Source organism: Seriola aureovittata, chromosome 4 (assembly GCF_021018895.1).
Source record: "Seriola aureovittata isolate HTS-2021-v1 ecotype China chromosome 4, ASM2101889v1, whole genome shotgun sequence".
Lineage (NCBI taxonomy): Eukaryota > Metazoa > Chordata > Actinopteri > Carangiformes > Carangidae > Seriola > Seriola aureovittata.
In genome coordinates, this window is record NC_079367.1 from 9,775,487 (window position 1) to 9,801,891 (window position 26,405).

The 26,405-nt window shown below is 39.5% G+C and overlaps 5 protein-coding genes across 6 annotated transcripts; 4 read left to right on the top strand and 1 right to left on the bottom strand.

Moving 5' to 3' along the window:
* Nucleotides 1–1,035: 1,035 nt before the first annotated feature.
* lbhl (LBH regulator of WNT signaling pathway, like) lies at nucleotides 1,036–8,319 on the bottom strand. Its single transcript, XM_056374698.1, has 4 exons — nucleotides 7,938–8,319; nucleotides 3,699–3,774; nucleotides 3,080–3,377; nucleotides 1,036–2,251 (listed from the first exon to the last, which is right to left on the bottom strand). Exons 2-4 carry the CDS (start codon nucleotides 3,768–3,770, stop codon nucleotides 2,181–2,183), a joined length of 441 nt encoding a protein of 146 aa, XP_056230673.1. The 5' UTR covers nucleotides 3,771–3,774; nucleotides 7,938–8,319; the 3' UTR covers nucleotides 1,036–2,180.
* A 2,098-nt stretch (nucleotides 8,320–10,417) lies between these two features.
* LOC130167209 (complement C1q and tumor necrosis factor-related protein 9-like) lies at nucleotides 10,418–12,073 on the top strand. Of its 2 annotated transcripts, none has more exons than XM_056373173.1 (3): nucleotides 10,418–10,817; nucleotides 11,105–11,163; nucleotides 11,455–12,073. In XM_056373173.1, the coding sequence occupies exons 2-3, from the start codon at nucleotides 11,121–11,123 to the stop codon at nucleotides 11,847–11,849; spliced, it is 438 nt and encodes a 145-aa protein (XP_056229148.1). In that variant the 5' UTR covers nucleotides 10,418–10,817; nucleotides 11,105–11,120; the 3' UTR covers nucleotides 11,850–12,073. The 2 variants fall into 2 exon arrangements, with proteins under 2 accessions (XP_056229148.1, XP_056229149.1); XM_056373174.1 differs by having other exon boundaries at nucleotides 11,110–11,163.
* A 171-nt stretch (nucleotides 12,074–12,244) lies between these two features.
* Nucleotides 12,245–16,424, top strand: polr2i (RNA polymerase II subunit I). The gene is made up of 6 exons (XM_056373175.1): nucleotides 12,245–12,411; nucleotides 12,573–12,627; nucleotides 13,832–13,905; nucleotides 14,293–14,367; nucleotides 15,768–15,819; nucleotides 16,043–16,424. Exons 1-6 carry the CDS (start codon nucleotides 12,350–12,352, stop codon nucleotides 16,103–16,105), a joined length of 381 nt encoding a protein of 126 aa, XP_056229150.1. The 5' UTR covers nucleotides 12,245–12,349; the 3' UTR covers nucleotides 16,106–16,424.
* A 101-nt stretch (nucleotides 16,425–16,525) lies between these two features.
* On the top strand, nucleotides 16,526–18,391 carry pglyrp5 (peptidoglycan recognition protein 5). The gene is made up of 4 exons (XM_056373172.1): nucleotides 16,526–16,967; nucleotides 17,112–17,307; nucleotides 17,449–17,567; nucleotides 17,758–18,391. Exons 1-4 carry the CDS (start codon nucleotides 16,952–16,954, stop codon nucleotides 17,931–17,933), a joined length of 507 nt encoding a protein of 168 aa, XP_056229147.1. The 5' UTR covers nucleotides 16,526–16,951; the 3' UTR covers nucleotides 17,934–18,391.
* Nucleotides 18,392–20,611: 2,220 nt separating this feature from the next.
* Nucleotides 20,612–21,837, top strand: foxg1c (forkhead box G1c). The gene has a single exon (XM_056374856.1). It carries the CDS (start codon nucleotides 20,612–20,614, stop codon nucleotides 21,830–21,832), a length of 1,221 nt encoding a protein of 406 aa, XP_056230831.1. The 3' UTR covers nucleotides 21,833–21,837.
* The last annotated feature ends 4,568 nt before the right edge of the window (nucleotides 21,838–26,405 follow it).

Sequence of the window (26,405 nt, forward strand, 5' to 3'; positions counted from 1 at the left end):
TTGCCATGCTGACCTTTGAAGACCTGTGATTATTTCAAAATAAGGAAATGTAAAATTGTGACTACAGATGACATGTTACATTAGACAATAAATTCATAAACATGATGCTGTTGCTTTAAATATAACATAACAAGCTAAAGTTAAAAGTTGCATTTCATGTTTTTATTTTATTTATTTTAATGATTAGAGATCATTCTCTTAGTAGGTCTATATAGATAGATAGATAGATAGATAGATAGATAGATAGATAGATAGATAGATAGATAGAAAATTTTACTCTTTAATCTAACTGAAACTTCAGTTTGCCTGCAAGGGATCGATCAAGTTAATCTTATCTTGTTTCTCTCACCTCTACATAAAATATGAGGATGAACAAAACTGTTTGAAATCAGGATCTGCATGTGTACTTGGCAAACGTTACTAGCACATTGCTAACAGTTTTCTATAGGCTTTCCAGGTCTGAAAGCAGTAGCTTGTGTATCGTTGTTGGGTAGTAGTTCACACGCACATACACACATATATTCCCATCCAAATTTGAGAACCGAAAATGCTGACTTAGCTATTGCTGGTTGTTTTTTCTGTTAAAAATATATTTTTAATGGGATGGGAATCTAAAAATAAGTGTTGTTTCAGGGCTGTTTTAGGGTGTTTTCTAAGTTAATGATCTCTTCTAAAGGCATATGCATTTACAGGTTGACATGATCTACCAAACTCAACACATCCAAACAGAGCATTAGAATGTTTAAAGATTTGTTAATCTCACCAGTGAGTGTAAAGTGGGTGAGTATGACAACATGTTCATCTCACCAATTAGTGTCAAGCCTTGCTGCTAACTGTTTGAAACAAAAGCAATAATGAGGCAGTCTGAGAGTTTGTAGATAGTTTTCAATATAGGCCTACTTTCCACAGTTTGCAGTGAGTAATGTTCATGTCCAAGATCATGTATTGTTTCAGAGATTAAGTTATTAGGCAGTATTTTCTATTTGGCAAAAAAAAGTGATATAAACCTTCAGCATCCACAAATCCTCTCCTGTATTAATGGGACAATTATGCTTTATTGTCAAGTCCATAATAATCATTTTACAGTAACACAACAACTTTTTCATATATACAAGTTATTCACAAATTATCCTACACACAAATTAGAGCATTGTCACACAAATACAATTCTCAGTAGCATCTACAGCTGTTGTGATGAAAAGCTGCCTAGAGCTGCCTTCCTTTTTTTGTTAAATACACATGACAAACAAAACAAATGTCCAATCCAAGGTTATAAGAATGAGCAGTGAATTACGCAACCTTTTGGAAAATGCTGATTTTAAGGATTATAACATTTGTCTGTATTCGTTATTCACATTACGTGTCTAATGAAAAAATCTGATTCTGATGAAATGGCTGCCTTTGTGAGAAAATTCAAATTAAATGATGCCTCAACAGAATGTGACCAGGGAAACCAGTGTGACCAGTTTTAAAAAATCACAGCTTACAATGCTCAACAAATTCAACAAAGAGCAAAAACAGCAAGTCAATCCAGAGAACAGCCAACACACTTTACAGCGCTTTAACAAATGCTGTACAAAATGAGGATATAACCAAGTAAATGTCCTCAGATGACACCAGTGATGATGAGAACGATGATCAATGACTAATTCACGTACAGGCTGTTATCTGTGTCAGAGACAGAAGTGAAGTATCGATAATGAACAAAAAACAAACCAAAGAAAATTTGTTGCCATGCCAACATGTCCTCTTTTCCTTATGACATCACTGAGCCCTTAGAATTAGGAAATAAAGGGGGAAATGAAACACAAAGTCACAGCGTCAGCAAAATTTTCCCTAACATTTAAAAATGTGTAAAGACACCATGTTGCTCAACTCTCTATCACCAGCGTCAGCGAGCCGACTTTTGAGTGTCAGAGAATGTGCGTTTGTGTATTTACGTCCCTGTTCGTGTTGTCATGTGTGCAGGCATGTATATGGCTTTTCTTGGACGCACTCATATAAATGAGAGCATAAATTTCACAGTTGCCATGTAGCTGTGTATCAATGACATTGGTTTTCAGTTCACACTTTGAATGTCAAAGTCCCGGTTGCTATGTTTTGTCATAGATGTTGACATACTTGATGGCGGGATGTTTCCTCACTATGTCATCAGAGGTGCAGAGGTCTTAGGGGTTAAGTCAGTTGAGGGCCGGAGCACTGCTCGGTGGAAGTGTGGGGGTGTCATCACGAAAGGCATCTGACTGAAGGTCTGCAGAAAAAAAAATAATTACACTGTCTTTTTGTTTTTTAAACATTTAACATCAAACTTTTGGCTTTTACTGTACATTGCACAATACAGCTTAGAAAGTTTACATCCTGCATTTTCAACATTAACTCCCATAGAGATCCACAGTCAGTCCACTCAGGTTTTTGAGCTGACAGCATGGAAAATTTGAAAACTAAAATCATTAATTCTGGGAAGCTGTCATTTAAAAATGCAAAGTTAAGTAATGTTTATTTTTCAAAGTAACTGGTTAGAAATTCTCCAAGGTGATGACTTGGTTTGGCTATTTATATGTTTTCCCTGTTCATATGAACATAACATTCCCAAGCAACCAAAGAGTATAATATATCAAAACCTTATTTTTTTAAAAACAAAATCAAGATTTGCATGTGTACTTGGCAAACGTTACTAGCACATTGCTAACAGTTTTCTATAGGCTTTCCAGGTCTGAAAGCAGTAGCTTGTGTATTGTGGTTGCTAAAAGCATGCTGTCTGGGTAGTAGTTCACACACATATATTCCCACCAAAATTAGAGATCTGAGGTTGCACAAAAATGCTGACTTAGCTATTGCTGGTTGTTTTTTCAGTTAAAAATATATTTTTAATGGGATGGGAATCTAAAAATAAATGTTGTTTCAGGGCTGTTTTAGGGAGTTTTCTAAGTTAAAGATCTCTTCTAAAGGCATATGCATTTAAAGGTTAACATGACCTACCAAACTCAACACATCCAAACAGAGCATTAGGATGTTTAAAGACTTGCTAATCTCATTGGTGAGCGTAAAGTGGATGAGTATGACAACATGTTCATCTCACCAATTAGTGTCAAGCCTTGCTGCTGGTTCAGTATAACTGATGTCTCCTCATCCTCTTCCTCCTCGTCTCCCCAGTCTGCAATGTTAGCTGGGGGGATGCACTGCTCTAAGAACAGGTCCTCCTCGTCTTCCTCCATGTCCATATTCTCTGGAGGCCAGCGCAGCTCTCCACTCTCCACCTCGCTCACTTCTGTGGGTTCCACCACGATGGAGGGCAGACGCTCCTTCCCATGGTCCTGGTCCAGGCTGTTCAAGGAGGTCTCTGGGCCCAGGACAACCTCGACAGGGTCAGGGAAGATCTGAGGGAAAAAGGTGGAAGAGCTGACTGAGAAGTGAGTGGACAAAGTCAAGCACACACACACACACACACACACACACACACACACACAGACACACACACACACACACACACACACACATACACACACAGACCTATGCAACATCTGCACCTTGGAATTTGTGTACTTATTGTGTCTCACAGTTTTTAATCCCTGTTTTTATCAGCGTTTGTGTCCCTTCTGTCAAGCATTTTGAGACAAACCTGTTTTTATATTGTTTAGATGCGATGAATTCAATAATTATTTGAACAAGTGTGGTCACAGAATGGTGATGGAACATACCTGGAATGGCAATCTTTGGTCTTTCCTTTGCATGTCTTCACAGATTGGATCTTGACCACTCATCTCCTCCATCCCTCTGCAGAGACATTGCCATAATCAGAATAAAACAGAAAATAGAAACATACATGTACTATAAAAGAACTGCCATTCTCAGCATGTAACCCGTATTAGCATCCACTTCCTTTTCGCACATCTAATGCCTGTCTCATGACTCTCTTTGTATGTTGTGAGCAAGTTTTGCAGAACTACATAGTACTGGAATTTCTCTTAGAACCACATAAGCCAAGTTTTCTAAATCATTTTACTTTACAAATGGAGACTTGATAAGACTTTAGGAACCTCCTTAAAATCCCATTAAAACTTCTCCCCCCCAGAGACTCCTTAGGTAACTTTAGGAAACTCTGCAGAAACTCTTAGAAATCCCATTCAGAAAGTTGTTAAAATACATTTTATTGCAACACTAGAATTAGAATTCATTTATAAATCTAGTATTAATTTTGGAGGGAACTTTAATTCATATTCAGTTCCTTTAGAAACAAATTTTCTCCATAGTTTTGAATAAAAGATGTCATGACATTGATTTTATCACTCTCGGGTCCTGTGCTTCTTTAAATGATTATTTGCTTGTCAAAAACATACTTTGCGCATCTCTAGCATTTGTCAGATGAATTATGTTTCCCACCTAAAACATTACAACAAATGCAAACAATCTTCCATCTGACAATATGCGGTGTGGCCCTACATTAAAAAAAGAAAATTTGGCCTCCTTGGCTGCTTACATGGCCTTGTAACCCTCACTTTTACATGTCTCTATGAGTTGTCCTAAGCACTGAAGGCCACAGTCTGACATTCAGTTGCACTAGATGACATCACTTCATCCAGTTTTCTATCGAAAACAAATCTGTCATACCCTCCTCATGCCCCATGTGACATAGCTGATTTACAGTTTGTATCACAGCATCCAAAGTCTCCTTTTGCCTTTTGGTTGGTCGGAGTTTTTCTGTCCTACATCTAATTGGCCAAAGTTGGTCTGACTATGTGAATTAGGTGACTATGTGCAAGTGTGTAAGTCTCCTAATACACACATACACACTGAAACACACTCATACTCCAGATTACAGCAGAACTCAAATAAGGTTTGATACCAGAATGGATTATGTCATTTGACCCTCATATTTAATTTTTTTACTGTGAGCCTGGCGGAATAAATGCACTGCTTTGGCTCAGTCAGCTCTTACAAATGGCCGTGAGCCTTAACAGCAAAGGCCTTTCATGTGTCATTTCTCAGCCACTATTTGCAGACCAAGACATTACCTTCAAAAACCAAAGTCACCCATTTTCTTTTAGCTAAGCCCTGATCCTGTAAGTTGGAATCACAGCCTGCAGTATACATAAAGTTCTCACTTGTTTCAGATATATGCATGAGGCTGTGTCCATATCCAACCTCAATCTGTTTATGCAGAAGAGCCGATGGGAGGATTAAGAAGAACTGAGGATCTGTCTGAATCCTCTTTTCATCCCTCTCTCCTGCTCCCTCTCTCGTTTTCCCACTATGTCTCAGGGTCTGCTCTCTCTCCGTAAGTACCAATCATGGTTTGTTTTCATCCAGAGGCCTGGCGTAATGACACAATCTGTTAAATCTCACTCACTCTTTAATTTATTTTCCGTTTAAAGACAGATTTAATCTCTAGTCTTTCTGTTTTAGACTCTCTATCGGGTATTTTTTGGTATTTGCCAACAGAAGCATCAATAACATTAATAACATATCAATAAGTGAAAAATCAAACTATTTTGAAAGTGCTTGTGAATCTTTCCTGGAAATGCGGTGTTGAGTTTTTGGCAGTGAACAAGAGGATGTCGAGCAGGAAATGGTGTAAATATAAAGCAGATATGTGTGCTGCCTTGGATATACTGCACATGATGGATATAGACACTGAGCATATAAATTAAAGCATGGGTATATATTAATGAATTAAAGGAGAGGCTTTTACTTTGAAAGGATATAATCACCTGAGCAAATCTCACAGCTGCTCAGGTCAAAGCTAATGATATTCCATCAGCCTCTGCTGTATAGCTACTTTGTGTTCAGTGCTAATTAGTAAATGTTAGCATGCTAACACACTAAACTAAGATGGTAGATGTTGTGAACTTTTCATTTCCTAAACATCTGCACGTTCAGTGTCAGTGTCATTTTTGCATTCTGAAGTTAGCATTTAACTACAGGGACCAAGACAGGTCAACACAATACGAAAGCCACAACATGAATGCAAAAGCAACAACAAATGCAAAATGCAAATTATGTGCCAATGGAAATTAAGCCACAACAGAAGTTAAGCAACAACAGAAGTGAGCAGTGCGAAAGGTTAAATGGGAAAAGTTCTGAAGCAGTTTGACAAGTAAGTAAAACACTGTTGCTAGGTAACAGAATAATGCCACTGTGTAATTGTCACAAATGAGCAATGTTTTTCAATGTTTTGTCATACTTTTTTCATTTTCATATTTATTGTTATAGTAAAGGTATAGATGGACTGCTGCTCACTTATATTATGGCTAAACTTCCATTGTGGCTTACTTTGCATTTGTGTTGTGGCTTTTGTATTTATGTTGTGGTTTGTGCATTCGTGTTGTGGCTTAATTTGCATTTGTGTTGTTGCTATGTATTTTTGTTGTGGCTTTTGTATTGTGTTGACCATTCTGGGCCACCATACATATAGGCCATTGTACAAAACACTCTCTAAAATTCAGAGAGCGTCTAGCATGGCTATAGATTCTTATTCTAAGATAGCATTTGAACTCTTTCATAGTTCATTCTTTATGCTAATATGCAAGTTTGAGAAGTATTCAATAAGCTTCAGCTCAAGTAGTATGTCAATAGTATGTTAAAGATCAGTTTAACTGTGAACTGTTCAGATCACCAGCTGCAAACATGGGCTAAAAGTGTCTCACATTTGTTTTAAAATAAATACTGGATTGTGTCTGACAGCAACAAGGGCTTCGGTTTCCTTTAAATGGATTAATCAGAGGGAAAAAAATTCTAGTTCAACAACTGAGAATGTCAAAAATTGCATCAGATTTCATCAGTGGATTTCTCTCTCACCCCCCACCCCTCTCTCTCTCTCTCTCTCTCTCTCTCTTTCCTTCTTCCTCTCTCTCACTCAAATTGATTTTAGCCGATGTGTCTTTCTTTCAGACCGCTTGAATTTGATAGATTTCAGACTGGCTGTTTCTAATCAACATGCGTATGTTCATTGTACAATATGACAAATGAGGAAACACTAAGCCAGTTTGCACAGCCGTCAAAACGAGGGCACCCTGTTCTCGTCTAAATAGGATCAGCTTTGGGAGGATGCTATCATTTTTGACCTACTTGTGAATGTGTGCAGCCCTACAATTCAATATCTGATATTATGCTGCTGACAACTGTGTCGCGCTAAGCTGTTTGTTTGCCACCTGGGATGGAAACTTTCAGCAGCTATTATGATGAAGAAGCTTAACCTCCATGTAATCCCCCTCATATACACTCCCTCTAAACACCTGCACGTTTCAGCTCAGTCAACAATCAGTCTTTGTTTGTGGAACGTACTGTGTTTTTCGTGCCAAAAAAATTCTCCCTCTAAAATAAGATAAAGTACTATAAATTGTATGATCAAGGCTGGTTTGTAAATCCCAAACTACTGAAGGAAAGATAAAGAGCTCAATTAAATGTTGAGTTAAACTCACAAGCCTTACAAATCACATTTTAACATTATCTGTAGATAAAAATAAGATTTCATATTTCTGAAATGAGCACAAGCCAAAATGTGAAATTGCAAATTGTCTATTGCAAAACTTAGATGTCGTCTAGGTGAAACCAATGCCTGACTTCAACCTAAACAGGATGAAACTAAGATTAGTGTCATCTGGAACAGGAACCCATGACGGGTCAACTATCACTATGAGAGATATAAAATTTGTGATACAACAGTTTCCTTGTAACATGCTACTTTGTAGATTGGCCTTTTTTTGTGGGGACCTCTCAGAGCAGTTATGTTTTCTTGTTATTATGCTAACGTACTTTCCACACACACACACACACACACACACACACAGAAGATTATCTAGTATTATCAAGTGTGAGCTGGATGTAGGTGTGTGATGCACTATCATAGGGAAATTCAGCCTCAGAAAAATCTTTAATTCTTGCAAGTGTGAATCATATTTGTGTCTAAAATAAACACATAAACTTCAGTAGGCTCTTACCCTTCAGATGCAGTCAGGCAGATGTCTTCTCCATCTTGGCACAGTTCCACAGTGGTGAAGCCCGGCTCCTCCACAGTGAGTACAGGTGACACGAGTGGGGATGCAGGGGGAGGGGAGCAGCTCCCACAGCATTCCCCCTCCTCAGAGCCCTCAACGAGGCTTTTGGCCTCCAGGGCGAAGCCTGGATGGGGGGGGGGGGGGTTCCTAAAAACCCTCAGGTACCCCAGAAGTTTATCAGAGGATCAAGAGGTGAAGGTGTGCCTGGTTTCCTTTGTCAATCAGGACAGCACCTGTCTCATTTGTCCGGATCAGTACTGAATTTGCCTGCTAGCCCAAAGCCTGCATGCGCTCCCTAGTCTCCTGAATCCAACTTCCTTCCTCATGTCTCTCTCATTATCCCTCCCTGTCCCACCCCACCCACTCCCAAGCTTTGGAGAGGAGCGGGATTAACGTCTCTTTCGATTACAGAGGCTGGATGGGTGACGTCAGCCAGGCTTGACAGTCTCCTCTGATGAGTTGGCACACTGGGTCGCGGGTGCATCTGTAAGGAAACACATAAAGGGCACACAGATGGCACATGGCTTCACTGTTGATGGAGGCTATATTGACTAAAGCGGAGTATTACTGCTCACAAAATAGTTATGGAGAATTGCTGAACAACTTAATATCAGCTCCTTTCTATCCCATTCAGTCTATTGCTCCGTTATCTATTTCTCTCTCTTTCTCTCTCTCTCTCTCTGTCTCTCTCCATGTCTTTCCAACTGTGTGTGCTGTTGCCCCATGAGTGGATTTAGATTTGGACGATTGATGGAATTAGCCTAGGGATCAAGGGCTCAGGGGTGGGGAGGGGAGGGGAAAGATATATATATATATATATATATATATATATAACAGGCACCAACTATTGCTAAACAGACAGAGCACTGTTAGCGGCAGTGTGTAATCTCCTCTGTGGGCTAAGTCAGCAGGCTATATATGGAATAAGGTAGTGAAGGAGATGTTGTAACATGAAGGGCGTCCTGCTTCTCCAGAACTGTGGATTCCATTGAATGAAAGATTGAAGATTGAAGACATATTTTTGCACTCAGCCTGTGCTGGACGATCACTGCTTCTTCTTAACTCAAGTGCATGCAGATTTATGTGGTTGTTGCATTCATCCAATTACTGCATTTCAGACTTTCCAATGTGTCCAAACAAAATATATACTGACATCATAATCCTGGCATTAAGTTAGATAACATCAGGTTTTAAATGACAAGTTAAGACATTATTTGATGCAGATGAGATTGGTATGTCAAACAGAAATTGTCATGACATGTAGGAAAAGCTCGGGTGTTACTATTAACATAAAGGATGGCCAGTAATGGGCATGACAGTGTGACAGAGAGTCATCATGCACAATACCAGGACCATGCAACTAAAACAGCTACAATTTTCCTATTGTGACATGTCAAACTGGTGTCTGTGATAAAGACAAAAATCAGATTCAGGAGACAACTTCAACAGGCATGTTGAATAGATTAAAGGCTGGAACATTAGGAGAACAACACAAGTTGTGTGAACAGAATACTAAACAGCTAAACAGAACGCAGTCAGCCTCAATGTTACAAGTTACACCAGTGCTTTTGCTTTTATTATATTTTGTGGTGTGTTATATTCTAAGTTATGTATATATAGTCAAAGTCAAGTCTCACACGGAAGTTTCTCACATTACTATCTAACCAATGTTATCAAGTGCGAACTGGATGCAGGTGTGTAGTGCACTGTCATAGGGGAATTCAGCCTTGGAGAAACTCTTAATTCTTGCAAGTGTGCATCATGTTTCTGTCTAAGATACACACACAGACGTCAGTACACCTTTACCCCTTCTCCACAATGGTGAAGCCTGGCTCCTCCACAGTGAGTACAGGTGGGTTACCAGCAGTGTGTAATCCCCTCTGTGGGCTAAGTCATAAGCTATATATGGCACAAAGTAGTGAAGGAGCCAGTGCAACACGAAGGGCGTCTTACGTCTGCAGAACTTTGGAATTGTGAGAGTTTTTTACCACTGTTGCGTGATCAGGACAGTGCTTCCTCTTAATTCACATGCTTTCATAATATGTGGTCATTCACTCAGATTCAAGTTGGTCGGTTTAACTGTTACTCACTCATATTGTCCACCACAATACTGTGTGAAACATTGCAAATCAGTGATCTAGCAATTTTGGTTATTTATGAGAGAGAACCAAAAATACTTGTGTTGTGGAATTTCCAAAATGATGAAAACACCTGCTTACTTGTCAAGAAAATCTTGTTCTGCTAAAATGAAGCCAGGACAACACGTAAAAGCCAGAGGCAAAGACATCACAACTGATTACCAGTTTGTGAGGGTTTTGTTTTCTCAGCTCTGCTCTTAGGCTTACTCTCTAAATCTGTCTTATACTGCCACTTGTGGCAAGTTGTGAAAGTGTTGTAGCACTGATACGGAAGAGTAATATCAGTTTAAAGAAATCTGATCAAAAATTTTAATATGGGATAAAACATAGATATGATTAATGCAACCCATAAAAGAGGAACAAAAGTAATAATTAATATTAAGTTCCTGAACTTTTATTAAAGCTGTCAATTTTCACTTCCAGTTCTTGTTTGGGTTACAGTCCAGTGTATGCACATGTGATTAAACTTGCATCCTCTGTTGTGGGTTGACCAAAATACTTAAGAAATAAAAAAAAAAAAAAAGAAACACCTTGACGGACAAAATCTTAAATACCAGTAGAGGGACCTAGCCGGAAAAACAAAAGTCAACAACTCGTCACAACCTATAAACCAGATATACAACTTCAGCCCACACCTCTGCTTGTCTGTCTACCTTTGAAGCATTCTCTTGCAAGACAGCAACAGGTAAGAAGCGCTTTGCTCCAAAGTTAGATTTGTTTAATTCTGTCCAAAATTAGTAAAAAAAAAAAAAAAAACAACTTTTGAAAGGACTTGCAAATAATTCTTATAAGGCTTGCCCTGGAGTGTTAGTATGTGCTTCTTTTGCATTGATTAGAGAAATGCAGTGAAATTCAGATAGAGAGAGGAAATGTTAGTAGGCTACTCAGTCCATTGTGTGGTATACTGGAAACATCTGTTACATGTCATTGTGTAATCTTGTGTATAACTACCATTCATTTTTGTCTTACAAGTCTAGAAGTTTTAGTCATGGCTTATGTCCCTGGCCGCGGAGACAGCATTTCACCACCAGGTAAAAAAAACAAGAAGCATTTTTAACATCATTATATCTCCCTATAACACCAGTGTTTTACAGCATTTCATAGAACTACATTTTGAATTACAAATTCTTGGTAAAACTGTCCCTTATAAAGATTATGAAGTACTTTAAATCTAACTATGACCACCTATTGAATATAATTTTTAAAAGAGTGAAACATGATGTTCAGCCCCCCTCCCCATCCCAATAATTTTCATATCTCTAACTGATTTGGTTTGGCTGTAAACAAAGTCCTTACTCTGATTACCATTTCACCCACTCCAGGCACTGTGGCCTTCACAGCCAAGCTGGACATCTGTGACAGCTACCCAAAACACTCAGGAGTCCTGAAGTTTGCCACTGTGCTGCTTAACGAAGGAGGAAGCTACAGTCCTGACACAGGCATCTTCACCTGCCCCGTGGATGGCTTCTATCACTTCACTGTGCATGTGTCTGTGTATGGGCGTGGACAGTGTGCCATATACAAGAATGCAGAGAAAGTAGTGTCTCTGTATCACACCTCCCTCCCTGATAAATGTAGCCAAGTGGCCAGTGTCAGCAGTGTGGTGAAACTGTGTGAAAAGGACACAGTCTGTGTGAATGTCTGGGGGCCTGGCAGAAACGATATCTTTGCAACTGAAGATAATGACACTGTCTTTGTTGGAGTTCGTTTGAGTTAAAAAAAAAATTTAAAAAAAACTCTGTGTCAAACTGTCAATTAAGTCAAGGTGATTATTGGATTAGTTTGTCACATTAATGTTACATTGGTTTGAATCTTTTGTTTGTGTTTTTTGTTTGCCCTTTTTTGGTGAATATGTGAAAAAGTGTGTTATGTGTAGGGTGTTTTATGACAAAACCAAACCAGAACCGAAAGCCTGTGTCTTTGCATCAATAAATTTGGCGTTTTGATGGCATAAACTGTGTTTTTCAATTACCATAAGCCAATAATAATATGATAATATGATAATACTGTATAAGGGTTTTAATGAAAAAATAATGTTTTTTCTGTCTTCCAACACCTAGGAGGCGCTGTCTCTAAAAATCATCACATATTCAGAAGTTCACGCATGCGCAGATAGCGTGTTTTCAAACGGCTGGACGCGATAGCGGCAGCGTAAAGTGACTGAGCATCACATTTGTTGTATTTATCAAGTTTTATCTTCCAGCACTAGTTTCTCCAATGGATTTAGATAGCGGGACATACGAGCCAGGATTTGTTGGGATACGGTTTTGTCAGGAATGGTGAGTCTGTGACCGGGCAGAAGTTAGATATGTTAACCTAGCCGGTTAGCTACACGCTTGTTAACCTAACGTTGTCTTAACGAATGGCTAGGCTTCGTCTTATTGTATGAAATCATTGAAAACCTCAGGAAGCCACTAAACACGCCTCCCCTGTTTTCCAGTAACAACATGTTGTATCCTAAAGAAGACAAGGAGAATCGTGTCCTGCTTTATGCGGTAAGTGTCTTGCCACTTGTCTCTGTTATTAAGTTGTGAGCCCACTTTAAACTATGACTACTGCCGCAGTCTTACAGTTTCCTTACTCAGTCTCCCTCTGTACAACCCACAGCAACCTCGGGATGTTCTGTTTAGTTTACCTGGAGAGTACACAAAACTAAGTGATGAAGTCATGAAGTGGCGCTCAAATCATACATCAGTATGAGTCAGTTTATGTGCAGTGCAATGAGTCTAAGTGAAGTAGGGGTCACTCGAAACTTGCACATGGTAACACTGATATAATGTAATAATTTTTTATTTAAACCTCAAAAACTACTATAAATATTGTAACAACGAAAATCAATTCAAATGGGTGCAAACGGAAACTAAAGGTTAGAGATTAAGAATTTAAAATGATCAAGAGGTAACAACAAATTCATTTTTTAAGTGCTTTAGCCAAAGGCAGTTCTTACAAAATCAGTATGAACTTGGGTAACATGGGACAAAAGCCAGGTGTAATGGTGTAAATTATCATGGACATAATATATGATGGCAGTTTTCCAATAAGGGCCTTGTAAATAAATAAGTATGCAAATCATAGGATTATGTAAAGGTTAAAAACCCTGGGCTATATTCCAGAAGGCAGATATGGTGAAAGGTTTTCACAAACACTTTAACAGTTATTGTTATAACTCACCTGCTGGCACCAGCACTTTGTCTTAATCAAGCTACAGTTGAATAATTAAGTAGGGGTCCCTCTTTATCATGTATTAAGGAAATTCAAGGCAGTTAAACAACAAATGAGTGGATTACGCTGAATGAAATGCAGTAGTGTTCATTTATTGACTCTCTTCCACTCCAGCTCAGACTCTTTCACTGTCGCTGTTGTGTTTTTTAAAGCATAAATGTGCATCGTCGCACATTATTATTTCTAACTCCAGTGGGTTTAAAAAAAAACTCTCCTCTTTATTTACCCGTTACCATCGTGAATCGTGGAAGTGTAGCTCCATTGATGATGGGCTTTTTTCATTCCCCACAAACTCACCTAATTCAGAGTGAACATACTCATAGTTGACTGAATTAACTCCTTACTCATTTAGACTAAACAAAAGAGCTTATGAGATGGCTTGTTGTGACACCAGAAGGTGTGCTGAAATGTCCATTGCATGCCTGTAATAATTTTTCTGCGTGCCTTATTTGTTTTTTTAATTATCTCAACCCACAGTGCAGGAATTGTGACTACCAACAAGAGGCAGACAACAGCTGCATCTATGTCAATAAGATCACCCACGAGGTTGAGTGAGTAATAGAAACCACAGTGCCATACAAATTATCAAGATGGTGATTTGACTGACACTGACTAACTGCTTTAATATCTGATCTTCTTGTTATCCAACCACTAATGGGCTTTGAAGAGATCAAAATAATTGGTCGTAGACAAGTGACCCATTTATAGTTTCAGGTGTGGACTGACTGTGTTAATTGTGCGCATCTGTCCTTAATTTTAATGGGAAAATTAGTAAAAGATTACGCCTTGGTGTTAACTGTGCACATACGAAGCAAAGCAAAATACTCAGTGATTACTCACAAAGCAAAATATCTGCCACCTTTGCATATTTAACGTGTAATTTCAGTCATTTGAGGACTATTTCTTGTTAAACATCTTTTGTTTTGCTCTTTCTCCAGTGAGCTGACGCAGATCATCGCTGATGTATCTCAGGATCCAACACTACCAAGGACAGAGGACCACCCCTGTCCCAAGTAAGTTTTTCTATAATCAGCTGGCCGCACTCCTTCATTTTGGGCAGCCCTGATTGTTTTGTTAAGGGTACTAACACACTGCTCTGTTAGTTTGGTGCCAATATTCAGCATAGTTGGATATGTAAGGGCGGTCAGTGCTGGAAAACAACTTTGGCCTATGAGCTTCATCACGGGATTTTTGACCACCAGAGGGCAGAGAGTTGACTCCTTAACAAAGCTATACCAACAAGTTTTGATAAACACTACCAACTCATCAGGTTCTTTTCTCTAACATACTTGCAATTACACTTGTGGCTAAAATAGTAATCTTATTTGAGTCTTCCTTCTCTGTACCTGAATAATGTAAGCCAAAAATATATTGGGAATTAAGCCCTTATTGGGCCTGACGTCTTGGAAGAATAATGGTGTGTCTTCAGTTTGCTGGATGTCGATTACTTCTGTTCTATTTTGAACTGGGCAAGTATGGTCGATTTGTGTACTCATGATTTTAATATGGGGAAAGGTGAGTTGGAGTGGTTAACTATATGAGGAAGAAAACCTGAATGATTGGCAGAAAGCAGCTGAAAGATGTATTAACCTACAGAATGGAGAGTTGATTCTTTATGAGCTGGACTGTTTTAACAGGCTCTTCCCATAACAGAGTGATTTGATTCAATATATCAAAAGTCTTGTCTGACATGGCTTTTAAATTTGCTCCAGAAATGACTATGTTAAATGTATGTAGGGCAGAATAACATCACTTTTGAGAGTTGTTGAGTCCAATTACAGATAGCGTGTAGTGACAAATACTTCGGGGAAACACAAACTAAACATAGTCGATCACACTCTGCTGTAGTCATCTGAATCATATAGCCAAATTGATGACTCATGGTGGTAGTCACCAGAGCCACGAGAACCAACACAGCGCACCCCTTGCTGACTTAACACAAACATTGTCATTTTTTTAATATTGAAGTCTCTACCCATTATCATCATCATTATGTAATTATCTAAAATTTTGCCACAGGTTTCTTCACATATGCCACTTGTTTCTCTTTTCTCTTTAGAAGTTTTTAGATGGGGCCTGGAATTTTTGTGTAATCTGAGAGGTGTGGTCACATGTAAATAACCTCTAATAAACTGCCCAATATCTTGCACCACAAAGTCTCAGTGTGGTTTTACACAACAATCAAACTGGTTGTCAAATATCAGAGGCGTCGCTGCTACATAATGACACTAATTCTGGTTCGACATACATAAGCCCAGTCTCGTTATTTAATGGCCACATATCATAAACACTCATACATATAGGAGCATAGCTCTTTTTGGACTGATTGTGAAATGAGACATTGTGCCATTGAGTGGTTTGTTGTTTCAAATAAAGTATTTTCTAACATTGTGTGTACACCATCTCTTTCCAGATGTGGTCACAAGGAGGCAGTGTTTTTCCAGTCGCACAGTATGAAGGCTGAGGTAACGATCACTTGTAATTAAATACAGTATGCATGAACTTTAGTCTTTATATTGTTTGTATATGAATACATTTACCATCTTTCTGTGGCCAGCAGCATACCATGAATGAAATATTAACAGTAGTGTGCAAAATTGTACCCAACTGTCCATTTTCATCCACACTTATCCCACCCTCTTTGTCCTGTGGTCCACACATCTTTTGTTCTACTGTTTCTCCTAACAGGATGCTATGAGACTGTACTACGTCTGCACGGCTCCTCACTGTGGACATAGATGGACAGAGTAAAGCTGGTGATGATGAAGAGGTCTGACATTTGCATCTACAGTACTGCTATTCACACAAAAAAATGCTCCTAGCTGTAGCTCAAATAGATATTTTTATTCTACTATACAAGTCAGAATTCTACACAAATTGGTAAAAATGAATATGATATAATATCTTACTGTACAATTTGCAGGACTGTTGATGTTTGTAGACCCTGAAATCTTCTTTGTATGACATGGTTGTCAGACACCATCTTGTGAATATAATGTATCAATAGTTTTTTAACAGTCGTCCTTTTCAAAATGTGTTTTGTTAGATTAAAAGAATCAGTTGTTTCAAATGTCTCTGAGTATTTACTGAAACATGTAAGACATAGTTTTGCAAATATTCATATAAACATGTAACAAATGCTTTTATAGATATTCGCATTAGTGGAAAAACCCATGCGTTAGTCAGCAAAGAGAGTGTCCTCTACAGTAGTTATTGGGGTTATACCATGTGTTATTTCCTCTTACTGTAAAAGCATGAATGTTGGTTGCTTTTGAAGCAGTCATCCCTGATTTGGGAAAAAAAACTTCCACCATTTTGCTGTTAACATGTGGAATGTTGAATGTTACAGTCCCACTTCCTCTTTTCTCAAATATGTATTCCAAACAAGACGTTTGCGTAACTGTGGACTATTACTCAGCCAACGTGACCGCTCAGCAAATAACTCATTTGCCCATTGAAGTGGCATGCATCCACATGCAACAAGAACAACAACGGTGTACTTCCCATGACCACACCTCCTGACACAGGTTCTTTGAAAAGGTAGCTGCACAGTCTGCTGCTGTTCATTCATCACAACCAAAGGCAACTGTGCACAGAATGATGGCACAAAAAGGTATGACAAAAAACTGCATTACACTAGAGATGTTTCACTTGGAGATCTTGTTGCAATGATTGTTGCTGATTACGTCTTCAGTAATGACATAAGCCGGCTTTTTATTTTGAATGTGCTTTTGATTGTCTTCAAATTGCTTTTCAGTGAACATTGTGTCAAGAGCGCAGTGGGGAGCAGCTGTCCCCAAACAGAAGGAGAAACTGAAAAGCACGGCCCAAAGAGTCATCATACACCACACTGCCCTCCCAAGCTGCAAAGGCCTGGCAGAGTGTAAGGGCCGCATTCTCAGCATTCAGAGAGGGCATATGACAGACAGAGGCTTTGATGACATTGGATATAAGTGAGTAGCTTTGTTGCCTTTAGATGTCACAAGGAATAAATGATTATTTGATCATGGCAAATTTAGTTTTGCATGTGCAACATGAACAAACTGGGTTTTCAATGCTAAAGGATGCTCAACAATACTTGGTATATGTTTCAGTTTTCTCATCGGAGGAGATGGTACAGTGTTCGAGGGCCGTGGCTGGGGTGTGGTAGGGGCACACACCAAAGGCAAAAATCATGACTCAGTGGGGATTGCCTTCATGGGCAATTTCAACAGTAGGTACATTTATTTACTTTTTGTATTGTGGCAGCAATAAAAACACATATGTCTATGGAGAGGGGAAAGAGATATAGTTTCTTATGAAGGAAGTGACATACTATTCTGGAGACATTTTCTTTGCACAATATGCATACAGCATAGAATGATAAAGTTCTGATGATAATGATAAACGTCTTCTGATTTCAGATGAAACACCAAGCAAAGAGGCAATATTATCAGTGAAACAGCTGCTGCAGTCTGGACTTTCCCAGGGCTTTTTATCTAAAGAGTTTCGTGTGTTGGGGCACAGAGATCTCGGAGAGACAGAATGTCCAGGAGAAAAGCTTTATGCTGTGCTACCACAACTGAAGGGTAGCACATAAAGCCTGCTGCAAATTGTGATCGAAAATTCTTCCCTTTTGGCACATAGGCCTCAGCCTTTGGTATAAACAGGGTAACACAGCTTCAGAGATAAAACACTAACTCTCCAATCTGTTTCTTTTCTTTTCACATTTTTTATTATGGGTCTTGAAACACAAGTTTCAACACATATTCACAGCCCATCTCTCTTGCAGCAGAGGGAGCCCTCTCATGGGATGAGACCAACAGGCGCTAGTTGTCAATGAGATCATGTCAGAGTGGCTCACACTTTCTTTTAGTTGGTCATCTTATTTTTTAAGTTAATTGAGTTTAAGTGCAATATTAATATGGTGTGCAATACATTTTCCTTAGAAATACTCTGTTTGATATTGTTATGAGTGCACCATAGTGTAAAATAAACATTCACATGGATTTAACCTGTTCTAATGTTATGCTACGTGTCTTTTGGAAATAAACACTAATTATCAGCAATATTATCACTATTTAATTTATTTTTCATATATGTAAGGAATTTGCTTGCCTTCTACCATAAAGGTCAGAGTCTGCCACCAAGTAGCACTGCTGCTTGGATTTCAGGGACACTTGAGCAGGGATCCTCCAAACAGAACTAATTCAAACAGCAATAAAATATATTTTGTATAGGCCTATGGGTTTTCTTTGGAGAAGATCGGAGAAAGATATCCATGGGGGATTACAAGTGTCGAGTCAACAATGCATGCTTTCTGCAGTGCCAGAGACATTCCCAACAAGCGCTCACTTGTGTGGCCTAGGGATTATGGAGGGAGTCTCCTATCGAATTGACGAAAAAGGTTATAGTAGTTAACAAGTTACATGTTGTGTAGTTCCGGTTGTCATGCCTGATGACTGGTATATGACCTATAAAACTGCCAGTGTAACAGTTGATTTGATTGGTAAAAATGACTGAAAAATTAGCCAGTTGTTACAGCTTTGGTAAAGTAACCCACAGTTGAATTATAAGTGGTCAGGTAAGGTGAGGCCTCTTGTCTGTGGTGGCTCAGGCTCTATGAGTGGTCAGAAATGCAGCCAATCTATATTGGGTTTTTTTGTTTTTTTTTTAAATTGTGTTGATCACTGCCTATTTTTTGAAATTTACCAAAAAAAAAAATCTCCACTCTTTGCCCCTGACCCTTTCAGAGCCTGTACTGGCTTTTACTGCATAACTCATAATGCATAATGCATAATACAAATACAAAATAAGGGTGTGTGGTGGCCTTTGAACCGATAGTGTCACGTAAAACATAACACAAGACTCTGACTCGACGCCCCCATAGGACATGTTTCGCTCTCCTCTGGCTGGGTCCTTATTGAGAAACAGTCTGCAGCAATAGGTGGAAGTGTTGCACTGTTGACTCTCAGCAACACCACAGACTACCTGAGTGTAGGTTTGCACTGCAGTGCCATTAACAGTCAAAGCTTTTTCCATTTTTAGTCACTGTGCCTCCAGGATGACTAATAAAACATGATAGCTCATTGTCTGAACATGCTTCATTCACATGAAGGAGTGAATTGCGGTCGTCTAGGAAAACCCTATTACACAACAGTAAAAAACACATTTGTTTATAGTCAGTAAATGTAGTTGGTTGCTATTTCAAGATGTCAAGAATTTTACATCAGTATCTAAGACAAACACACATCAGGTTCTGTTAATTTTGATTATTACAGATTTATTAATAGTCTGTGCTCAAATGGTGGTATTTTTGATCAGATTACCATAAAGCAACATGGCAATAAGAGAAGCAGCAGAGCTTCATGTGCACTATGGGGGGATGTTGCACCCAGGCCTGTTTTCTGTCTGGTCAGTAATGTGCTTTCCTTTGCCATGTTCTTACCATATTGGCATTTGTTTAAAATCTTGTCATAGCCGCTTTAGAAATAAGTGGAATTTTTTTTGGCCTATTTGCTGAAGTTTTTACACATCATGCATCTGTCCATTGCGTTTTACTGTGTGTTTGTTTAGGCCAATTATCGACAGGATCGGTGAGGCTACACCTACTTCTTTCTTTCTTTTGATCGGATGCCTATTTTGAAAGATCATTGGTGTCAGCAAAGCAGCGCAGAGAGAAACAGATGAAGCCAGCCCAGAGGGCAAGGCGCGTGTGTGAGCGTAGAGTTTCATGAGTCACGGAAGTGTTATAATTGAACCTGAGAGTTCACAGATCAGTCACACAGATTGACAGCACACCCGTTTCACACGATTTTAAGCGTCTCCTGCAGACTATTGACTTTATTCTTTTATTTTTTATTTTTTATTTTTTTTATTAGGGTCAAGAAGTATCCAATGCAAGTAAATCATTTTAGTTCCGTTTTGGCTAACTTTTGATTTAATGGAGAAAATGATTAAATATCTGTATTGAGGTAAATTAGTTATTATATCAGCTCTAAGTACTGGAACGTGTACAAATTACTCCACCTCATGTTTCACTTTTAGATCCTTTTTAAATCCCAAATCAAAGTAATCCACTACTTTTTGTAAGTAACGAGCCCTGGCCCGCTGTGATCATGCGCATTTGTTGTCGCGCTGTCTGGCCAGCGTGAGTCTTTGGCTCCTCACCACTTTGAATCAGCGCATCTTTGCTCTGTGTGTTCAGTGACTCACTCTGCTCTGAACAACGAACAACTTTGAGGATTTAGGATTTGAGGGGCGCCCTAAACCTTTGAGATGGAGGATTTGAAAACTTCAGAGCGATTTTTACACAAGTCTTCATTCAGCATCAGCAGCCTGCTGTGGAGACGAGAGGGGGTGTCGAGTGACCAGGAGTCTCCTTCTCCGTCCCAGAAACTGCGCTCCGCACATCCAGAGAAATCCAGTGAAGAGGAAAAGTTTGACAACGAAAAGAACTTCGAGAAACCAAAACAGTGCGCTAAGGTAGAGGCTAAACCGGTGACTGCGAGTGGAAAACGAGAAGGAAATAAAGGAGAATCCAAGGAAAGTGGGGGAGCAGAAGGAAGTGTTAAACCCGAAAAGCCTCCTTTCAGTTACAACGCGCTCATCATGATGGCGATCCGCCAGAGCCCAGAGCGACGGCTCACACTCAACGGCATCTATGAGTTCATCATGGACAACTTCCCATACTACCGACAGAACAGACAAGGATGGCAAAATTCAATCAGGCACAACCTGAGTCTTAATAAGTGTTTCGTTAAAGTGCCGCGCCACTATGATGACCCGGGCAAAGGCAACTACTGGATGCTGGACCCCTGCAGTGAGGATGTCTTCATAGGTGGCACATCAGGGAAACTCCGGCGCAGGGCCACGTCTGGCTCCAGGGCCAAACTCGCTCTGAAAAGAGGAGGGAGTCGTCTGATGTCCTCAGGCACTGCAACCAGTGTGACCTTGGCCGCAGCGGGTTCGTTTTACTGGCCGGTGCCGCCGTTTCTGCCCCTGCAAACACCAGTGCGCACCCACCTTGGCGCAGGGACTTATCTGAGCGCTCATCCCCGCTTCTCCAACCACGCCACATCGGTTGTTTCGCAGCGGTCCCGGCTGAGTGCTGCAAGTGCTGCAGACGCCGACCGGTTCGTGCAGACGCACCAGGAGATGTCTTACATCGGAGTCAGCTGCGCGCAATCCCGCCGCCATCAGATTGGCACTGCCTGCACCGCTTTCTCCACATCCATCCCTGCGTGCACACTGCCGCTGTCGGATCCGTGCTCTTTTAACATGATCTCCGGACAGGCCAGCTACTTTTACTCGCATCAAATACCATGTGCCGCAACTTTTAGTCCAGGGCAGGAGGAGCGCGCAACGACCAACTCGTCTCCGGGACAATTTTTTTCCAAGAGCGGCCACTCAGACCTCGGGGGATGCTGTAATGACTTTGCAAATTATTGCCCTCAAATCAATTCAAGCCCTCCTCCCTCTTGGAATATAGAAAAATAGAGTAACACTCCTAACACTCAATATCTAAGATTTAAAATAGGCATATTACTGTAGAATTTAGATGATCAAAGAAAAGGCCAGAGCATTACACTTCAATGAGAGCCTGCAACGTGGAATTTATTAAGTTTATGAAAAGCCTGGTTAATGAAAATTGCCCTGCAATATTTGCCTAATAAATTCTCTGTTAAGATATCTGAATTGGATCGAGCAATGTTTTGCACTAGACTTGTATTATTTCATCAGACGGCGTGCTGTGCAATTTGTGTCAAATGAACAAAAATGAGCTGATAAACAGCATTTGTAAGGGTCTCACGAAAAATTAAAATCAATGCTTCTAACACGAGTCATTTAAAAAACAATCTGTAGAAATATGTATTTGCGCATTGGTTATTTCAAAACACATCAGTGTTACCAGGGGCAGGGTCAAATTATATTGTAATTAATGGCCACTTGATCCCTAGGCCTATCTGTTAGCTGAAACCACATACATCTTTTAAAAAACAATGTTCTCCACTTATGTCAACATTCGTTATTTTTCACACGTGTAAACCGAAGTGGTGTTTGCGCGCATGACACTGTTTTAGGCCTAATGCCATCCAATGAAATTATCTCTTACAAAATGCAGAAAAGACATTTTAAAAATGAGATACAATAAAAAGAGAAAAAGAAATTATAACTGTTTCTGAAGTGATTCTTTTCAGCGTGCATGTTACCCAACAACTTTAAAAGCTATTAAAATGTTGTTGAAGTTATGGAAAGCTCTGATAAGAGTGAGTGTAAGCGAGAAAAAGTTCCAGGTGTCTTAACTTTCAAAACTGTTAATGAAATTATTTTTAATGACAAAAAAATGAGACAATTTAAAACGTAGAAAATAGACCTTACAGTGTGAGTAAAAATAGTGTTAAATGAAAGTTAAACTGCTCATTTGCTGCACTTATTGTCTTCGATTTCGTTTATGTTGCAACTAAAAAAATATTCCATTCATATTTTAATTAGCCTACATGTAATTAAACGATAAATAATGCATTTTTAATTGTGCTTTCTTTTCACCTCATTAAATCTATAGCTGTTGTTGATTGTTCTTATTTGGCTGTGTTATTATGTTATTATGTTAGTAAATGTTTCACTCTGGATTCAAGCCCACACAAGATCTATAGAAAAATAATTTTTTTTTTTTTTTCTTAAAGATCAAAAACAGTTCAAATGTGCAGCTGAAAGCTTGAAACATCATGTTGAAACAGAGCACAGTCTGTGATGTAACCTCAACAGGTAGACATGATATTTCCAGCCACGCTGATCTTATTGATCTGTCTTAAGTTTCACCCGCCGCTGACATCACTGCCTGTTAAACTTTCCCTCACCTCTCCCCGTTGCTCCGCCTGTGATAGAAATGAATGAAAATAGATGTGCTGTATGAGGATACAGATTAGAGCGGCTTTCTGGACAGCTGCCTCCGCTAAACAAAAGACTCTTTATATCAGAAAAGACCCCATCCCGTCACCTTTCCAAACCCAGTCACATTCACAGTCGCCTGTGGTTAAAGCAGACATGGGCTGGATCAGGTAACTTCACTGTTGGCAAACTCACGGTCTAGATAGATGCGATGATAATAATATTTTCATTACTGGCATGAGTAATCGTGAACGCAGCACAGAGAGCAGAACAGACCTTTATTCCCCCCCCCCCCCCAGGCAGGAGTAAGAAGATACTCTTTTTCTTTTTTAATTAATAACCACCTTCCACAGTGCTGTAAATCACCCTGTTTAACATACGGTTTCACTTCACAGTTGGGTTGGGACAGTTGTTGCTGATATCTGTTGCTGCTGATGCCAGTGTCTTGCAGACCATGTGCCATGTGCTGAAAGTAGAAATAATAAGAGGGTTTCCTCATAAGTGTTGCCACTAAAATCAATATACAGTGAAATAGTAAAAGAAAGAAAAGTCATTTAAAATTTTTCAGGAAAGCAGGGTAGGATCTTGTAATCTTTATAATCACATTCATATTTTATTTTATTCTTATAATTAAGCTAAATGTCTGTGAACTATTAAAAAGGATTTCTTTTTTGGGGGGGGGGGTGTTATCATTTTTCTAAGTCAAGGGGGAGAGTTAAAAGACATTTTTAATATTGCAGAGGAGGAGCTTGCTTATCTCAGCCCTGTTCCCCACCCAAATCACTTTCATACGGTCCCTAAAGACAGCAAATCTTTAGGCCATAATCATAAAAAATAAAGTTCATTTGAAATGTAACACTCCTCATTATCAATTATTTCATAGTAAGCTTCTTGGCCATCCGATTTTAATGGTTGTATATTAATCTCTGCTCTCTTAATTGGGCAGCTGCAAAGGTGTTTTCAGATTACCGCAGCCCCACCACATGCACAAGCTAAAGCCACTTTGAGCTCATTTTACAGGCCTGCTGCTCCACAGTTTAAGATGCAAGTCTTTTGGCTGAGGTAGGTGTGCTTCATAAAGATATAGTACAGCTCTGGAAATCAATCCCCCCACACTCGCCTCTCTCAACAGCACACAGGCGGCTATTATCTGCAGCTAGTGGCTTCCACAGGTAGATCTGCCACCCTTTGAAATAAGGTGGGTGGGTTGTACACTCCTAGGCGTCTGTCTGTCTCTTGCCAGAAAGCCAATCTCTCAATGTCTCATTGCTGCTGTGTAGATAATGTAGCCTACATCCCCATCTCTCTCTCACACACTTTCCCCTCGCTCTTGTTGTGTTAAAGAGCAAAACAAAGACTTAGCTGTTTGGGGCTGCGGTATCCCTTTGGCTGCTCCCTCTGCCATCTCTTTCCCTGTGAAAATTTCTGCAACAGAAATGTGGTGAATGTACACTCACTGAGCGCTTCAGTAGGAACGCCTATAAACCTGCTTATTGATGCAATTATCCAATCAGCCTATCACCTAGCAGCACTGTAATGCATAAAATCATGCAGATGGAGGTCGGAATTTCTGCTGAGGAATGCAGGTGGTAGCGTCAGAGTTTGGCATTAACAGCATGAATCCACAGACACAACCTGCCCTGTGTCAACAATCCAGGCTGCTGGTATGTAATGGTGTAGGGAATGTTTTCTTGGCACACCTGGAGCCTCTTAATACCAATCAATCATGGTTTGAACGCCACAGTCTATCTGAGTGTTGTTACTGACCGTGTGCATTCCTTTACGGCCACAGTTTACCATCTTCTTAAGAATACTTCCAGCATGATAATGCACAATGCAAGCAAAAGTTGTCTCAAACCAGTTTCATGAACAGCGACGGTGAATTCACTGTGGTTGAATGGCCTGCCCAGTCACCATGTCTGAATCTTGTAGATACTTATGTTTGGACTGTATGTCTTTTATGTAATGTTTGTTCTGTGTGTTGCTGTCTTTTAACTTTATACCCTTTCAGTCCCTACCCCCTTTTCCTCAAGACACTCTTGCCTTTTGCCAGACCGCCATTGTGAATAAGAATTTGTTCTTAATGTCTTGCCTGGCTAAATAAAGAAATTGGCAACATGAGTGTGCAGCTGATATTATGTGATGGTATTATGTCGACATTGGACTAGAAGCTCGGTGGCTCACCTGGTGGCTCACCTGGTTAAGCGTGTACCATAAACAAGGCTGAATCCTTACTGCAGTGGCCTGGGTACGAATCCCGCCTGGGCTTTGCTGCATGTCATCCCCTCGCTCTACCCTGCAGTTCTGTCATTCTCTACTGTCTCTGTCTAATAAACAGCTGAAAGAAATATTTCCAGCATCTCGTTGAATCCCTGTCACAACGTACTGATTCCTGCATTCAAAATTGAATGAAAGTACACACTGTATTATCAGAAAACTGTACTTACAGTACCAAAAGTTAAACGAGGCTAGAATTATTATAATCAGTGTTGGGAAGGTTACTTTTGAAATGTAAAAGATTAAAGATGACTAATTATCCTGTGTAATAAGTAATGTAACTGTTTCAATTCCTTCATGGAGGTAATGTAACTTATTACATTTGATTACTTTTTAAATTACTTTTCAGCACCATTAAGTCAGTCTGTTGGTGCCCTGTATGAAAACACAATGCTGGGTTAAGTTAGTGAGTGTGTTAGTGAGATCTCACACCTATCACCAATCTGAGACACATCATCTGAAGATATGAAGATGCAAAGCAACAGAATGAATGTTATTTTCTACATGTAAGCTTTTTACCGAAAAGAATATATTCAGATGTAATCCCTTTGTAATCACCAATGTTTTGATTAGTGATAACTTGACATCTTAATTTAATTTAAAAAATGTTTCTCATTGACAAACAGATTACAATTACATTTATTTTGCAATTTGATATGTAATCCCATGTAACTATAGTTACTCCCCAACATTGATTATAACTGATATATTAACTTGTGGTCAGCAATTTAATGTTCTAGCCATTTCAGCGGGCAGCCTGCAAGGGACACTAGGTTTACCCCATGTAATATAGGTCTACATAATTTGATTAATAGTAAATTTGTTTGTAGCCTTGTCTTGTAGAGGGACCTTGTGTTAAATCTTGTTTTAAGACCTTAACTGTTCTCGTTTACATTGAGCTCAT

What these genes read in the sequence shown, in the direction of transcription:
- lbhl (XM_056374698.1), bottom strand. Translation starts at nt 3,770, where the DNA reads ATGGAGGAGATGAGTGGTCAAGATCCAATCTGTGAAGACATGCAAAGG. An exon ending in ACCAAAGATTGCCATTCCAG is followed by an intron (nt 3,378 to 3,698) that starts GTATGTTCCATC and finishes TTTTTCCCTCAG; the next exon opens with ATCTTCCCTGACCCTGTCGA. An exon ending in GCAAGGCTTGACACTAATTG is followed by an intron (nt 2,252 to 3,079) that starts GTGAGATGAACA and finishes TTTTTTCTGCAG; the next exon opens with ACCTTCAGTCAGATGCCTTT.
- LOC130167209 (XM_056373173.1), top strand. Translation starts at nt 11,121, where the DNA reads ATGGCTTATGTCCCTGGCCGCGGAGACAGCATTTCACCACCAG. An exon ending in AGACAGCATTTCACCACCAG is followed by an intron (nt 11,164 to 11,454) that starts GTAAAAAAAACA and finishes CACCCACTCCAG; the next exon opens with GCACTGTGGCCTTCACAGCC.
- polr2i (XM_056373175.1), top strand. Translation starts at nt 12,350, where the DNA reads ATGGATTTAGATAGCGGGACATACGAGCCAGGATTTGTTGGGATACGG. An exon ending in ATACGGTTTTGTCAGGAATG is followed by an intron (nt 12,412 to 12,572) that starts GTGAGTCTGTGA and finishes CCTGTTTTCCAG; the next exon opens with TAACAACATGTTGTATCCTA. An exon ending in CGCACAGTATGAAGGCTGAG is followed by an intron (nt 15,820 to 16,042) that starts GTAACGATCACT and finishes TTCTCCTAACAG; the next exon opens with GATGCTATGAGACTGTACTA.
- pglyrp5 (XM_056373172.1), top strand. An exon ending in TTTGATGACATTGGATATAA is followed by an intron (nt 17,308 to 17,448) that starts GTGAGTAGCTTT and finishes TATATGTTTCAG; the next exon opens with TTTTCTCATCGGAGGAGATG. An exon ending in CTTCATGGGCAATTTCAACA is followed by an intron (nt 17,568 to 17,757) that starts GTAGGTACATTT and finishes TTCTGATTTCAG; the next exon opens with ATGAAACACCAAGCAAAGAG.
- foxg1c (XM_056374856.1), top strand. Translation starts at nt 20,612, where the DNA reads ATGGAGGATTTGAAAACTTCAGAGCGATTTTTACACAAGTCTTCATTC.